The sequence below is a fragment of the Notothenia rossii genome, assembly GCF_949606895.1.
Source record: "Notothenia rossii genome assembly, chromosome: 4".
Lineage (NCBI taxonomy): Eukaryota > Metazoa > Chordata > Actinopteri > Perciformes > Nototheniidae > Notothenia > Notothenia rossii.
In genome coordinates, this window is record NC_136902.1 from 39017282 (window position 1) to 39032424 (window position 15143).

Below are 15143 nucleotides of genomic sequence, written 5' to 3' on the forward strand. Positions count from 1 at the left end.
AAGCAGCCTGATGACAACATTCTGGACACCGTGGGGTAGGAAACGCTGGCTGAAACTTCCTTTCGGTGTGTCAGTTGCCCCGGAGCTGTATCAAAGGAAGCAGCATGAGCTGCTGGCTGGCTTGACAGGGATTGAGCCCATAGCTGATGACATCCTTGTAGTCGGCTGTGGGGACACAGAGGATGAGGCCAATCGCGACCATGACACAAACCTCATCGCTCTGATGGACAGATGCAGGGAAGTAAAGCTGAGACTGGGCCTGAAAAAGCTGCAGTTCCGAGTGAAAGAGGTCCGCTTCCACGGCCACATACTGTCCGCGGAGGGCCTCAAGGCTGACCCTGACAAAGTCAGGGCGGTGCTGGACATGCCAAACCCCACAGACGCAAAAGGGGTCCAGCGGTGTGTCGGATTTGTGAACTATCTGTCCAGATTCATGCCACGCTTGTCAGCGGTATGTGAGCCGCTGAGGAGACTGCTGGACAAGGATGTGATGTGGCACTGGCTGCCCAAACATGATGCCGCCATGAAGGAAATCAAGGCACTGGTCACGGCGGTGCCAGTCCTAAGGTACTATGACGTCCGCAAGCCAGTCACCGTACAGAGCGACTCCAGTCAGGCGGGTCTGGGCTGCTGCTTGCTTCAAGGGGGACAGCCTGTCGCATTCGCCTCCCGGGCATTGACCCAAACAGAGCAAAATTATGAACAGATTGAAAAGGAGTGCCTGAGCATCGTATTCGCCTGCCAACGCTTCCACTACTATCTATATGGGAGGGGTGATGTGACTGCAGAGACCGACCACCGCCCGCTGGTGTCCATCTTCACCAAGCCCATCCTCAGTGCGCCAAAGCGCCTTCAGAGCATGCTCCTCACACTTCAGAATTACTGCCTTGCGGTGGTATACAAGCCAGGCCCTGAGATGTACATAAGTGACACGCTCAGCAGAGCCACCACCCCGCCACAGAGAACAGACACACTGTACCAACGTGAAATGGTCTGCAGCATGCAGCAGGAGCAGTGTGACACGGCGGCCATTCAGCAGGCAGACTATTTAAATGTCAGCAGCCAACGCCTGGCACAGATTCGGACACACACTGAGGAGGATGTGTGTCTTCAAAAACTTAAGTCTGTCGTGCTGGAGGGATGGCCAGGACACAAAGAGGAGACCCCTGTAGCCGTCAGGGACTACTGGGCCGTCAGAGATGAGATAAGTGCACAGGATGGCGTGCTCTTCAGGAGTCAGCGCGTCATCATTCCAAAAGCTATGCGCCCGGAAATGCTGAGACGGATCCACTACAACCACGTGGGGGGCGAGGCGTGCTACAGGCAGGCCCGTGATACACTTTACTGGCCCGGTATGCAAGGGGAAGTCAAGGATTATGTGCAAAAGTGCTCTGTGTGCAATGAGTATGCACACGAACAACAGAAAGAGACTATGATGTCACACCCGCTCCCCACACGTCCCTGGCAGCTAGTAAGCATGGATCTGTACAGCTACGCAGCACAGAACTTCTTGCTCGTGGTGGACCATTATTCTGACTTTTGGGAGATCGACCTGCTCCCTGACCTATCAGCGGACACCACGATCCGTAGATGCAAGGCACAGTTTGCATGCTACGGTGTCCCAGACAGGGCCATTTCTGATGGTGGAGGCCAGTTTGCCGGTGGAGAGTTCCGGTCGTTTGCGAGAGAGTGGGGTTTTGAGCATGTCATGTCCTCACCGAGGCACCCAAAGGCTAATGGCAAAGCGGAGTCAGCAGTGAAAATTGTAAAGAGCCTGTGCAGAAGGGCAGACCGTGCCAAAGAGGACCCCTGGAGGGCTATATTGCATTGGAGAAATACGCCCACTGAGGGTATGCATTGCAGCCCAGCACAGCGGCTTATGTCGCGGAGACTGAGAACCCTTCTCCCTGTGGCCGACCAGCTACTGGTGCCTCAGGTCGTCACGGGTGTTCCTGACAAGCTGAAAGTGAAACATCAAGCAGCAAAGCTGACATATGACAGATCTGCCAAGGATCTGCCGGAGCTGAACGTCGGCCAGCCCATACGGATGAAGCCGCTCCCAGGAGACAGGACAGGCCGATGGAGGAGAGGTGTGTGCCTTCAGCAGTTGGGACTCCGGTCCTATCTGGTCGGTGTGGAGGGGACCACGTATCGGCGCAACAGGGTTGATCTTCGACCAGCAGAGGCGGCCCTTCTCCAGCCGTCAGTTCTCCCAGAATCGGCCCCGGAGCAGCCTGCGAGTGGGGGGAGCGCCAGAGAGGTCGTCTGCGTCCCCGAGGAGTCTCCAAGGCCATCACCCCCGAGGTCGTCGCGGTCTTCCCCGCAGACTGGGGGTACACCATGCCGTGAGTTACAGGGCCGGGCCTTCTCCCGGAGCGGACGGCTGATTAGACCTCCTGACAGACTTGATCTCTAGGACACACACACGCACTCACACACACACACTTGGACTGTGCGCACTCAAACACACATGGACGATAAAGATTTAAAAAAAAGAAAAAAAAAAAGGAAGGAAGTGGAGAGATTGTAAAACAAATGTGATTGATTGTTCTGAGTTTATTGCTGATGTGTTCTGATCCAGCTATTATTGAAGTGTCTTTGCTAGGTGCACTATTTGTTGTTGAAATCATTTGATTAATGTTCTGTTTAAAGGTCAACAGTTTAATGGCAGTATTGATCCTGTGTTGTTACTTAACAAAAGGAAGGGAGATGTTACAGAATGGTTTAGGCTAAGTTGCAGCTCCACCCTGTGGACGTATTGTGCCTGTGTTATATATATATCTGCCTCACGTGACTCTACCCCAGTTGTATGATTACCTGCTTAATGTGAATACACGGCGTTGAGACACAGCCTGATTTGCCTTGTTTATTAATGCACCTACATCTACAAACAGTTATAACTACTATGACTGCAAAATGCAATAAATCACAAACAGAATTGTCCTGACAACACACCGTGTTATAATTGAAGTTTGAAGAAAATAAACGGTTAGCTGACCAGTGCTACAGATGTGATCCTCCGCTCATGAGCACCTGCACATAGCTCCGTGGTCCGTGGCAGACAGACTTGGCCGCGCACTGAGCCGTTAACCTACAAAAAGTGGCTGCTCCCGCGATGATTAAATAGTCCAATGAAATAACAGAAACAAACTCTACTGCTCAGTAGGCGTGTCTCAGTTCAGCGGCCGTTTCCTTCGGAGGCTGCGTTCTTTGACCGCTTGCGTCACTTCCGCCGAGAGGCTGTCCCAATTTTAAAAAAATACAAGACTCAAAAAGTAGATTTACCGCTGTGTGGACGGGCCGTTAGTGGCGCGTTCGATTACTGTTTGGGCTGTCTGCCGTGGGCTGCATTCCACTCCAAATAGCCGGGCGGCCCGAGAATCCAAACGCCAGCGGTTTTATGGATTCTCATTTAATTTCCAAAAATGTCTCAGTACTGGGTTATTTCCAATTTCAAAATAAACATATGTATTAAAAAAATAGAAATAAGAAGTAAGTATATTATAGTATATTCAAGAATGAAAAAATATAAAAAAACATGATTTTAACACTGTCATGTTGTCATTTTAACTGTATTGTATTGTTTTATGTATTACAGTTTTTCTGTGTTCAAACCACAGTAATCTGTAAATTATACAATGAAATATAATAATTTTTAACATATTCTTAATGTGAATTTAACAGTTTTGTTTGGTTCAGTACTTTACGAAATATTACTGTCAATTAAACACTGCTTCATTGTTTCTCTATTTACAGTTTTTTGATGTCGTGATTTTACAGCTTTTCCCTGTTAATTTCACGGACTTTTTTTTACAGTGTAGGGGGTGCGGGGTAAATATGAGCCAAAAAGTAAGTCCTTGTAATTAATAAAATCTGCTCTATCACATTACAGTAATTGATACTGACTGGATCCATGCATGATCAAAGACAGAAAGAGCCAATACATCAATACAGGAGCCACCACCCTCTTACACTAAGCATCATATCAAAACATAGATGGAAGAAAAGAGGAGGACCACAAAAAGAAATCCCACTCCAGGTTGCTTCGGAACATATGGCGAAGTGACGAAGCCTCATTAGAAAAGGAGACAACGTGATGCTCAAACACTTACCAGTGGAGCCTGGGAGAGACCATAGAAAAATGTGAGCTTCTTCATAATACGGAGCACTTCTTGTCACTGTGTATACAATACGCTCTAAAGTCAGCCGAGCTCTGCCAACATCATTTTGTGCTGCAGCTGCTTCTGCCGACACAACTCTCTCCTTACGTGTTGTGTCATTGACTTGAATATTCAATGTTTATGTTATTTAATGGTGATTCGAAGGAGTGATACACGGATTCTCTAAAGGACAGCTCAAGCGTTCAAGGTTAGGGTCTGACTGGGGTCCTTTGTTACATGGCATTTGAGCAAGCTTTAGCGACTGGGAAAGTTTAAATAAGAAGCCTATTACATTTGTTTGCTGTTAACCCTTCTTCCAAATAATGTAAATGACATTAATTATGGGGTCAGAGCCCGCAGCTCATATTGGAACCCTGCGCATATTAATCCAGCCATGGTCATTAGCAGGGTTGGGAAGGTTACTTTAAATATGTAATCCATTACAAATACTAGTTGTAATCAGTAACCTCATCTGAGTATCAAAATATAAAAGTAATGTAACCTGATTACTGTATTTTGTATTCTTTGGTTCTACTTCTGGAAACTTTAACTTCTTCCCTTGGGGGGGTTGGACTCATTCCCTACTCAGAATTATCTATTTTTGCTTATATCTATTTTTGTTCTTTCCTCTCACACACTAACCGGAGGATGCTTACTCACACCTTGTATGAGCTTCAACACTCAATCTGACAGCGTTAGGGCCAGGATACAAATGTGCCTGGAATGAGTATACTTTTGTGATAAAGGGATTTAAAATGTATCAAAAACAAAAGACTGAGGGTGGTTTTAACATTGCTACATGACAGTTCATTACTGATAGCTACATGCAACTGAGAGATTGAAAGAGAGAAAGAGAGAATGACAGCTAGCGCCAGCTAACTTACGTAGCTAGCTAGCTTGTGACAATTATAATATTAATTGATTACATTTGATAAAGCACCTTTCTGAGCACTTCACAGTATTAGGGGAAGCTTCTCCATAGACAAAGTCAAAACAATTATTTTAAGTTCAGTGGATGAGACACAAGAGCACAACATGTTCCCCACATTACTAGCTAACGGTATCAATGCTAACAAAAGCTAGTTGGCACATTTTAAGCTCCTACATAGCATAGACCTTACTTGCTAAATATTTGTGAGCAAATATATCAATAAAAGTATATCAATACAGTGGCGGCGCCAGGGCCGGCCCATAGCACTGGCGTTATAGATGTTCGCCTGGGCGCCAGATCTGGGGAGGCGCTGCGCTGGTAGCTCTGGGAAAAAAACATTTTTGACCATTGGTACTCATCCTAATTTTCAGCCTTGACGTATCAATATTCATAATTAAGTAAATGTAACATCCTTTTCATCCCGGTTCCACTTTTCATTTGCCCTGTACGATGGGCGCTGTAAGTGATGAGAATGGAGGATTTTGGCTTATCAGGCACCCCCCGCAGCTCACAGCCAAAGTGCGAGTGAGCGTGGGAGCGAGCGAGCGAGCGAGGGAGAGAGAGAGAGGGAGGGAGGGCGCACCGGTACCGGCACTGTTGTTATTAGACTCTGGTGCTAGCTGCTCTAACGGAAGAAGAAGATGTTTCTACAATAATGTGGAGGGAGAGTCCTCTCCAGTCAGACTGAGAGGCTGATAACTACAGCTCAGTGAGGTAAAAGACTCTGAGTATTTAGATAGTTCACTTTAGTCTAAAGTTTTCTCAGTGAGTCTCAAACGGTTTGATCACAATTTAAGTAAACACATATTTCCAAGGCACTCCTTTATAATTATTGGGATAAACAGGTTTGAAATCATTTCAATGTATACTATAGGACAGTAAACCAAAGATATCGTTTAAAACTGGAGAGATAAAAAAATATGCATAGATAAATAAATGTTAACTATACAAGGCCGGATTAACCATATGGGCAACCTGGGCAAGTGCCCAGGGGCCCTTGAGCAAAGAGGGCCCTTTTTTTTTTTTGGGCACAACCTCACTCATCATACATTGTTTTACATGACACTCACTCTTCGCCATAAATAACTGGTCAAATTACTGTAAGCCACTGTACTAGGTCTCACTATGTATGTGCTCAACTTTATTACTACGCGGCGGCGGTGTATAGGCGAATCAGAGCCCCACCCTTGAGCAACCACACAATTTCACTACATATTTTACCTTTGTAACTCTCGATGTTTGTGACAAATAGAACTCCTTGTGTACAGCCAGCCAGTCATATTTTGGCATTAAGTTGGGCGCTGTTCTGAGGTTTTGATTGATATTACCTAGGTCTTCTTGAGCAGGGGCGGACTGGGACTAAAATTCAGCCCTGGAAACTGACCCAGTCCGGCCACATGAAATGTCAAATGTTAGAAATCCGCTGTTTATTATTTAAAGTTTTACGTCCGATTCGCTCCTTTTTTCCTCTCTGTACACTAGAGATGTTAAGATTCACCGATTCGCATCGGTGCACCGGCATAAACGTTCAAGATGCGAGTGCACCGGTTGAAAGAGTGCACATCGGCTACAGTTTGGGTTGAACTCGCGATGCATCGATTGCATAGCGTCTTTGCATCGGTAAAAAAACGATTCATTCATATAAAATCCCCTTATCTTGTCAACGTTCAGCAGAGACGATCTTTGATATTTTCTTCGCCACTACGGAGAACGAGAGTCTCAGTTATCAACACACACGGAAGTTGAGGAGAAAGAGAAACACAGCGCAGCGAAAAATACCTACAAATCAAACGTTTGGCAACACTTCGGATTGTTCAAGAAAGACGGTGTAATAGTCATTTATGCTATATAGTTGACCGCAGGTCATGGAGAGTAATAAGGTATCCGTAGACCTTTGTATGAGGTATCTTTATTACTTAACAGGTCTACAGCCATGATACATAGATCCGTCCTAGATGCGGACTTGCATACACACAGTATCACTCCGCAGCCGCACCCCATCAGTAACGTCCTGATGGTATATGTGCGCGGCACTATTACTACAGACGGTCAACTTGAAAAATCACTCGCAAATTGTTAACGATGCCGAGCCGCTTTAAAGTACACAAGTAGTACGAGGAACTTAGCGACGCACATAAAGAGGCGACATGGGGTCTGCGGCTGAAAAGAGAAACCTGAAAGTGAGACATATGAGTTAAATCACTCAGTGAGGTGTTCTGTCAGAGAGAGGTGTTTAGCTTACAGCAGCCTGTGACGGCCAATAATAATTTAAATGTCTTCCTTACTGTAAGCAGTTATGAAATACCTGTTTGTGAAAGGTTATTTGTTTTCTTTATTGTTCAGATAGAAACCAATGCTTTCTGCTCACTGGTGTGTTAGCCTCTGAGTGTTAAGCACATCAGGCTGGCAGCTGTATGGGCATTGCTCTATGGTAGCTGTTATTTGCACATTGTTAATCATGAGCAATGCATCCTTACATTGTTTAACTGTGAGGTGTTATACAATTGTACTCTGGAGAGCTTTTAAAGGTAAAAAAATAAACGGCATGATGGGATGTGCAGTACCAAATATGTAAAGCACATTTTTGTTAATGTATGATTTGCTGCATATAAGGAATAAAACAAAAATCCTCTGTCGTACCATATTGAAGTACCATTATTTTTGCATCGTGTTGAATCGCATCGTATCGCCCCGAATCGCATAATGTTGAATCAAATCGTATCGAACTGTATCGCAACAGGGGTGAATCGTATCGTATCGCATCGCCTGGTGTTTCAAAGGTATCGTTAATGTATCGTATCGTGGTAACGTATCGAGATGCGCATCGCATCGGCCTCAGAGATGGAGATGCACATCCCTACTGTACACAGCTCCAGTTTGGGCATTGGCCTGTCATCAGATTTCATTTTTAGTTGCTGCTGTAGCGGAAGTTTAGTAAAAATATTTTTGATGAAATACTCCAAACCTCCACCCTCCATAATTGCACTTGCTTCAGTTGCTTGCTACTTTTTAAGGGCGGTGATGACAGTTACAGTACGAACTGAAGTTGATGCGATTTGATTGGATTGTGAGGCATGACGTGAGCCTCATCTGATTGGTCAATCCCTCGATTTTTTTCACCAAGGAAAGACAATTCCGGCTAGCCTCCTCTCGCAACAGAGAGTGCAATCTACTGTTTCATCATAACATCTAGAGGGGCGCTGTTTAACTCTTTGTAAAATATAATGAGAATGGGAGAGAGATGGGCCGGCAGAATAATTACCGAAACTAAACAAAGTGTTTTTATTTATTTATTAAAATTATAACTACAATCCAAAAAAACAGGGGAAGCCTAGCTTCCCTTGGCCTCCAGGAGAAAACGCCACTGAGTTCAAGGGATAATTCTCACCCACCACTTGTTCTTGCCCTGCATTTGTATGTAAATCTGTCCGTCATCATGAACACAGGAGGCTGGCTCTCTGAACTTGCACCCTCATCATTCTCTTCATCATCTTGCACTTGTTCTAAGCTGCTGCTGATAGTGCTTGTAGCAGCGCTGCTGCCAAAAAGGTCTGTCAATTTGCGACATTTATATGCTTCACCTGCGAGTGACTTCACCTTTTTTTCTCTTGCCTTCTCGGCCCCACCTTTTTCTTTTCGTTTTCTTTGATTTTTATCCATGTTTTTTCATTCTCCCTGTCTGCCGAGGCATCTAATCCCTTCCCTTCGTGTGGCCAGTCTTTTTTCTTCTTCGTGTGTGATTATTTGACAGATAAGAACCACACAACTGCATTAGCGTCTGCTGTCGCCCTCTGTAAGCCGTCAGCGCAACTTAAATGATGACGTTAAACAAAAAATGTTTAAAGGGCCGGCCGGCCGGCCGTCAACGGCCCTTGACGACCGGCCGTTCTGTGGTTCTCCAGATTCTACAGATGGCCAGTCCGCCCCTGTTCTTGAGCCATACACTGTATTGAGGTCGTATCCGTTGTATCTTTGTCTGGTGATTTTTGACTGAAAGGGCAAAAGGCTAGACCTACTTTGGTTGAACTATGTGGCTCCGTCCCTGCTTTTGACAAATAGGTGTGCGATTTGACATGCCAGATTGACTGAAAATTCTAAATATTGGTCATGTTGGTAGGATTGGGTAGGCGTGGTGCTACTTGTTGGTACGTGGGTTGGGGGGGGGGGGGGGCATGAGTGCTCAGTGCCCAGGGGCCCCTGGAGGTACTAATCCGGCCTTGTAACTATAGGCAAAATAAGATATAACAAAAATAAAATAAGTTACATGTATATGTTATTGGCTATAGGTTATTGGTTATGTTCACATACTTATTTGATTATTAAAATGTAAACCAATCTTTTTCATATGGGTGTTTTAGAGTTGTGTTTTATTCTCTGGCTGGGGGGGGTGGCGCCAGCTAAAATCTTGCGTAGGCCAGCAAATTGTCTAGAGCCGGCCCTGGGTGCAGCGCCATATGGCTGGGGTAGGCTACAGCCATACCAATAAATGGCTTAGCCCCACCTTAGCCCCACCATGAACAATTATGTAAAAGCAAGCAAATTAAATTAAATAATAAGCAAAATGCTAAATGTTGAGAACTGGGCTTGCGAAAATATACGGGTTGTGTCCACCACAAACTGATCCTGCTGTAACAACAAGTGCACGTTGCAGATGGTTGAGACCATTCGGCAAATGCTAGAAGAGGGGTGCAAGGAATAGTCTAAGTAGGCTAGTGGGGGAGTTGTATACACTGAAGATGTGGAAATTATCTGGCGTTATAATATCAGCGCGGCCGCGGTCAGATAAAAATGCCTCCGAATGCAATTTGAATAGACCTAAAGCCAATCAGAGCAACGAAACGTTGGGTCTGCGTCATGCATTACTGATTGAGATCAGTCGGAACCGACATTGAGTATCCCCATTGGATCTTCAACGTGTACTATCGTACGTCACGTTGACAGTGATCCTTTTTATTTACGACAAGACAAATGTGCCGTTTTATTTCATACAGTTCCATTTTGATTGAGACAGGGAAATAATCTAAACCTCACGCGTGGCGTTTCAATGTCAAGGAGGGTGATATAGTGTGTATGTAATTACATTGCAAATACTGACTTGAGCCCCACCCTTCTACCATAGATTACCCAACAAAAATACTCCGGGGCTGCAATATATAATGAAAATAGCGAGGGCATGCGTGTTGTGCTTGCAATTTGGTTTGCATACGTTTTTTCACCAGGGCTTCACTGTTCGCTGTTGTGGCAAAACACACAAAGAGAGAAAGGGAGGGTTTGTTACCAAAATGACTTTGTACAGGGAATATATTGATTTAAGAAAAAAAAAAAGTACATTTGAAAAACAGGAGAGAAAAAGGGCAGGTGCTCAAGTCCCCTTTGAGGTCTATCTGGCTGTTTACATCTGGTTCCACTACACTCATGTGGGCATACAAAAACAATATTACTGCAGATATCAAAGCCATATCCACTCTGTTCTTTTACTCAAGTAAAACTACCTATAGAAAATGTTTTAAATACTCTGCTACAATTAAAAGTCCCGCATACAAAATCTTACTTAAGTAAAAGTATAAGCATCAAAATAATATTAGTAACAAAATGACTTTCTGAAAATGGCCCATCAATAATCATATTAATGATATTAAGATTATTAATATAGCCTAGTAATGATTTCATTACAGCTGGTAAAGGTAGAGCTCATGTGTAATTACTTTAAATACCGCTGGCTGCATGATATTTTACCCCATGATTATATATAGTTATGGGTTAAAAAGTTACATGCCAGTTTATTTTTTAAATTGATTTATATTTTGTATTATAAATCAGCATTAAAATACTCAAGGAAAGTATATCAAAATTGTATTTGAGTAAGCCTATACCTGAGTAAATGTACTTCACTACATTCCACCATTGACCAGATCTAAATCCCTCATTACGCATCATGTCCATATTTGGATCAGTGTTCATGTCTCATGTCATACTTACTATAGTTGACTGAAAAAGAGGAAAAAGTTTGTTTATGGACCTCGGTGTGATTTAGAGCCCCAGGTTTGATCGCGGCCCCAGAAACGGAGTGATGATGATGATGATGATGATGATGATGATGATGATGATGATGATGATGATGATGATGATGATGATGATGATGATGATGATGGTGGTGGTGGTAGTGTGCGGATGGGATGAGCTGCTGCCCCTAAACCTTCCCTGTGTGGGCGTTAAGAACTCCTGAAGCGGTGAGGCACTAGGACTATTCACGCAGTATATTTCCCTCCCATTGGTCCCTTAATAGAAGCTGCACTGCTGTGACACAGCCTAGTCTCCGGCGATAAAAAGAAAAGGCGACGCGCCGCGCAGGAGAAACGCAGAGTTGGAGGGTGGACTTCTGATGGTGGATGCTCCTCTGCGACTTACGACTGGAAGTATCTGTCCAACTCCTGAGGTACTGACTTCATTTATTATTTATTTTCTCTTTGCTTTAAATTAAGACTTACAACTTTTTTCTCTGATTGGTGTTAAAAATGATTTCCACGATAAGTTATCTCATGAATTGTAGTACTTAAAACTGTGAAAACTGAACGACGTATGGTGTTTTTCCCTTTGTGTGTGTGTGTGTGTGTGTGTGTGTGTGTGTGTGTGTGTGTGTGTGTGTGTGTGTGTGTGTGTGTGTGTGTGTGTGTGTGTGTGTGTGTGTGTGTGTGTGTGTGTGTGTGTGTGTGTGTGTGTGTCAGGGATCTGGTGAAGAATGGAGTGGTATGTCCTGGTGCTGATGCTGAGCCTGCCGCCCTTCATCCACGCAGATTGCTCTTCCCAGTGTCAGAAATGTGTGCAGCAGATCATCAGCCCCGGCGCCTTCAGCAGCATGGTGAGACACCTTCACACGGAGCTCACATCCAAGAGAATGTAGCTTGAAAAAAATATTCTCTGTTTGGCAGCAAAAGCGTAAACTTCATTTGGGACGAATTCTCATTATTTGGAGACGATAGTCGAGTTATAATGTCTCCATATATTTAATGTGTCTCTTCCCAATGTTTTATCGTTAGTTCAGCACATGGCAACACCTTTCCTGATTATGTTTAACTTGAAGGACCGTTAAATAACGTTAAGTGATATCACCACTTCCTTTATTGGCACTTAATAATAACAAAATAAAAACCTAATTGATTAACTTTACGCAACCCGTATTATAGCCATCAAAACGTTTACATTTACTCATTACAGACTCTGGCAAATAAGGATATAAGTGTTTTTTTACATATTATTTTGTATATGTTTTTCATTTCCTTAATCCTTAAATTACAAATGTCACATTTGTCAGGGTCAGTAAATATTATCGATTACATCTTATTTTTTAATCTTCTACTCATGATGCACAAATGAAAAGAACACTTAAGGGGTTTTAAAGGTCCTTCATGGGAATCAGGAAAGGTGTGTTTCGGGCAAACGGAAAAACCTATTAAATGTATTAATCAAACCAAAAAGGTGTGACACCGAGGGGTATACCATGCCTCACTGGGTTCACGGACATGTGCACAGATTGTGGGTTTACTCTGTCTCTCTGTGCGTCCTGCAGTCGTGCGGTGCGGAGTGTGTGGGGGGGCTGCAGAGCTGCCAGCCGGCTCCCGCGCTGGCGGACTTCAGGCAGGATGAAGGCGCGGAGGAGGAGGAGAGACAGCAGGCGGACCTGGTCAAGCGCTACGGAGGCTTCATCAAGAGGATCGACAAGAACAAGAAGAAGATGTTGGGCTCCCCGTGGCGCGACAATTACATCCTGGAAGCCGAAGCACTGCCCAAGAAATACGAGGACTTGTTGAAGAGGCTGGGGGAGAGGGATGCGGACGGGCCAGAGCCGGAGCACCAGATGCTCCATAAACGTTACGGCGGCTTTTTACGCAAATTCGGCCCAAAGTCAAAGAGGAGTAGCTCCACGGAGCAGGAGAGCCAGGAGCCCGAGGAGGTGCAGAAGCGCTACGGGGGCTTCATGAGGAGGATCCGGCCAAAGTTGAACAACCTGAAGTGGGACAAGCGTTACGGAGGCTTTCTGCGCCGCCACTTCAAAATATCTGCGCGCTCAGTGGAGGAGCCGTACTACTCCTATGATGACTTGAGCCTATAGATGCTGCAAACTATGAGAACTCGTGCAGGTTCACTTGAAACGCCACCATGTATCCAGAATGATCATGCCTGCCCATGTTGCTTTTCTCTGTTGCCTTCTGTGTAACTCATCTCCTTGTTATTACCATCATCGTCTATCATTCAATAAAGGATGCTTGTTTAATAAACTATGAATACAACCATGTTCCTGTTTGACCAAAAATTTAGAAGGGAATCCTGATTGACCGAGTTCAGCCTCAGGGCGAAAAGCCCCATCCTGCCAAACTCCATTCAGAATTTAGTGATTTGATATGTTTTTATTTATCGACATGACACGCCTATAATATATAAATAAAATGTCGCTGTTAAATGCGGCATGCACCATTCACTGATTGACACTTTTAATGCAACTTTAATTCAAGAATTGGTGACATTTAATTAAATATAATGTGCTTGATGGGTTACTTTGTTGCCATACAAATCCATTCGTCCATCCTCATAACTGAAGAACACTTATTTCCTGATGCGAGTTTGAAGATAAAACGAATAAAAATAGATAGAAATTTGGGATTTTCAAGTTGATCGATCACTTTCTTAGAGTGAGCCATTAGCTGGCAAAGCAAATACATATAGAGTACAAAATGATTCATATTGTACTATCCGACTGATTTAAACTAATATGGTTTTGCCTTTTCTGTATAGAATAAATTCTCAAAATTCTTCCAAAATGATCATGTGCCTTTTTTCTCGAGTTTGTTATGTTGTCATCATGCGCCAATGAGCAGCTCTCATAGGAAAGAACGAGACACCGCCTCCGACGCTGTATCCAGTTGTTATTACATCCATGATCTGAATCCACTGAACAGAAGCGCGTCACAGTGCTGACAGTGAGGCTGTGGCGCCATCTTGTGGGCGAAGGGAAGAAGTGTCAAGCGAAGTCCCACAGTTTCTACAAGATAAAAACTCACTCAATAAAAACGTGTTAAAAAAAAAGGATAACAAAGTTTAAAATGTCAAGATAAGTCCCAATGATTCTAAATATCACTCAGTAATCGTAAATATAAAACAAACAGGATAATACTCAGAAACACACAAATAAATACATTTGAAAAGTGTCAAGTCCCATGAAACTCATTCAGAGAAGAATAATAACAATAATTACAATAATATTAATAATAATAATAAATTAAATGTGTGAAGTGTCAGGTAAAGTCCTAATGCTTCTACAGGATAAAACAAACTCAGTAAAGAATAGAAACTCAGTGTGTAAACGTTTAGCACAATAACCTTCCAGCTGTGAGACTCACGGCTGCAGCTGCTACTCACTCAGCCTGGACTGGCAGAGGATCTTTACAACAAACACACGACATAAAGGGAACTGATAGAGGACTTATCATATATCCTTATTGATTACAATACCAGTGGGGGGATGTAACTAAGTACATTTACTCAAGTATCATTTTGCAGAACTAACAGGAGTATTTAAATTGCTACTTTGTAAATCTACTCCACTACATTTATTTGACACTTATACTTAGTTTATACATGAGTAACATGTTGTTTGAATGGTATATATTTACTACTTATTTTGTCATTACTATCTTAAATTAAATTATTAAACATTAACATGTATTTTTCTAATAATGAAAACACAATAATATAATATCCTATAATAACACAGCACTTTTAAAATAGCCAGTCTTCACAATGAGGATGTTTCCTTTCGATACCTGAGTACATCTAGCTCATAACACTTCTGTACTTTTCCTTATGTAACATTTTTAAATCAGGACTTTGACTTGTAATGGAGTAGGTTTAGTAATTTTACTTAAGCAGAGTAGCTGAGTACCCTTTCCACCATTGATGATCACCCATTATATATTTCTATAATACTTTTATATATTTTTTAATATTCTCACCAGAAGATATTAGTTTAGATTAGGGCTGCTTCAATACAACAGGGT

The 15143-nt window shown here is 43.3% G+C and overlaps 1 protein-coding gene across 1 annotated transcript in view; it reads left to right on the forward strand.

The window, feature by feature from the left end:
• The window catches only part of pdyn (prodynorphin), a 32713-nt gene extending 17700 nt beyond the window's left edge, over positions 1-15013 (forward strand). Inside the window, exons 2-4 of the mRNA XM_079674152.1 lie at positions 11378-11527; positions 11817-11950; positions 12659-15013. Of these exons, the coding sequence (XP_079530278.1) occupies positions 11831-11950; positions 12659-13201 (663 nt within the window). The 5' untranslated portion in view covers positions 11378-11527; positions 11817-11830 and the 3' untranslated portion in view covers positions 13202-15013. The remainder of the gene's footprint in view (positions 1-11377; positions 11528-11816; positions 11951-12658) is intronic.
• Positions 15014-15143: the final 130 nt, after the last annotated feature.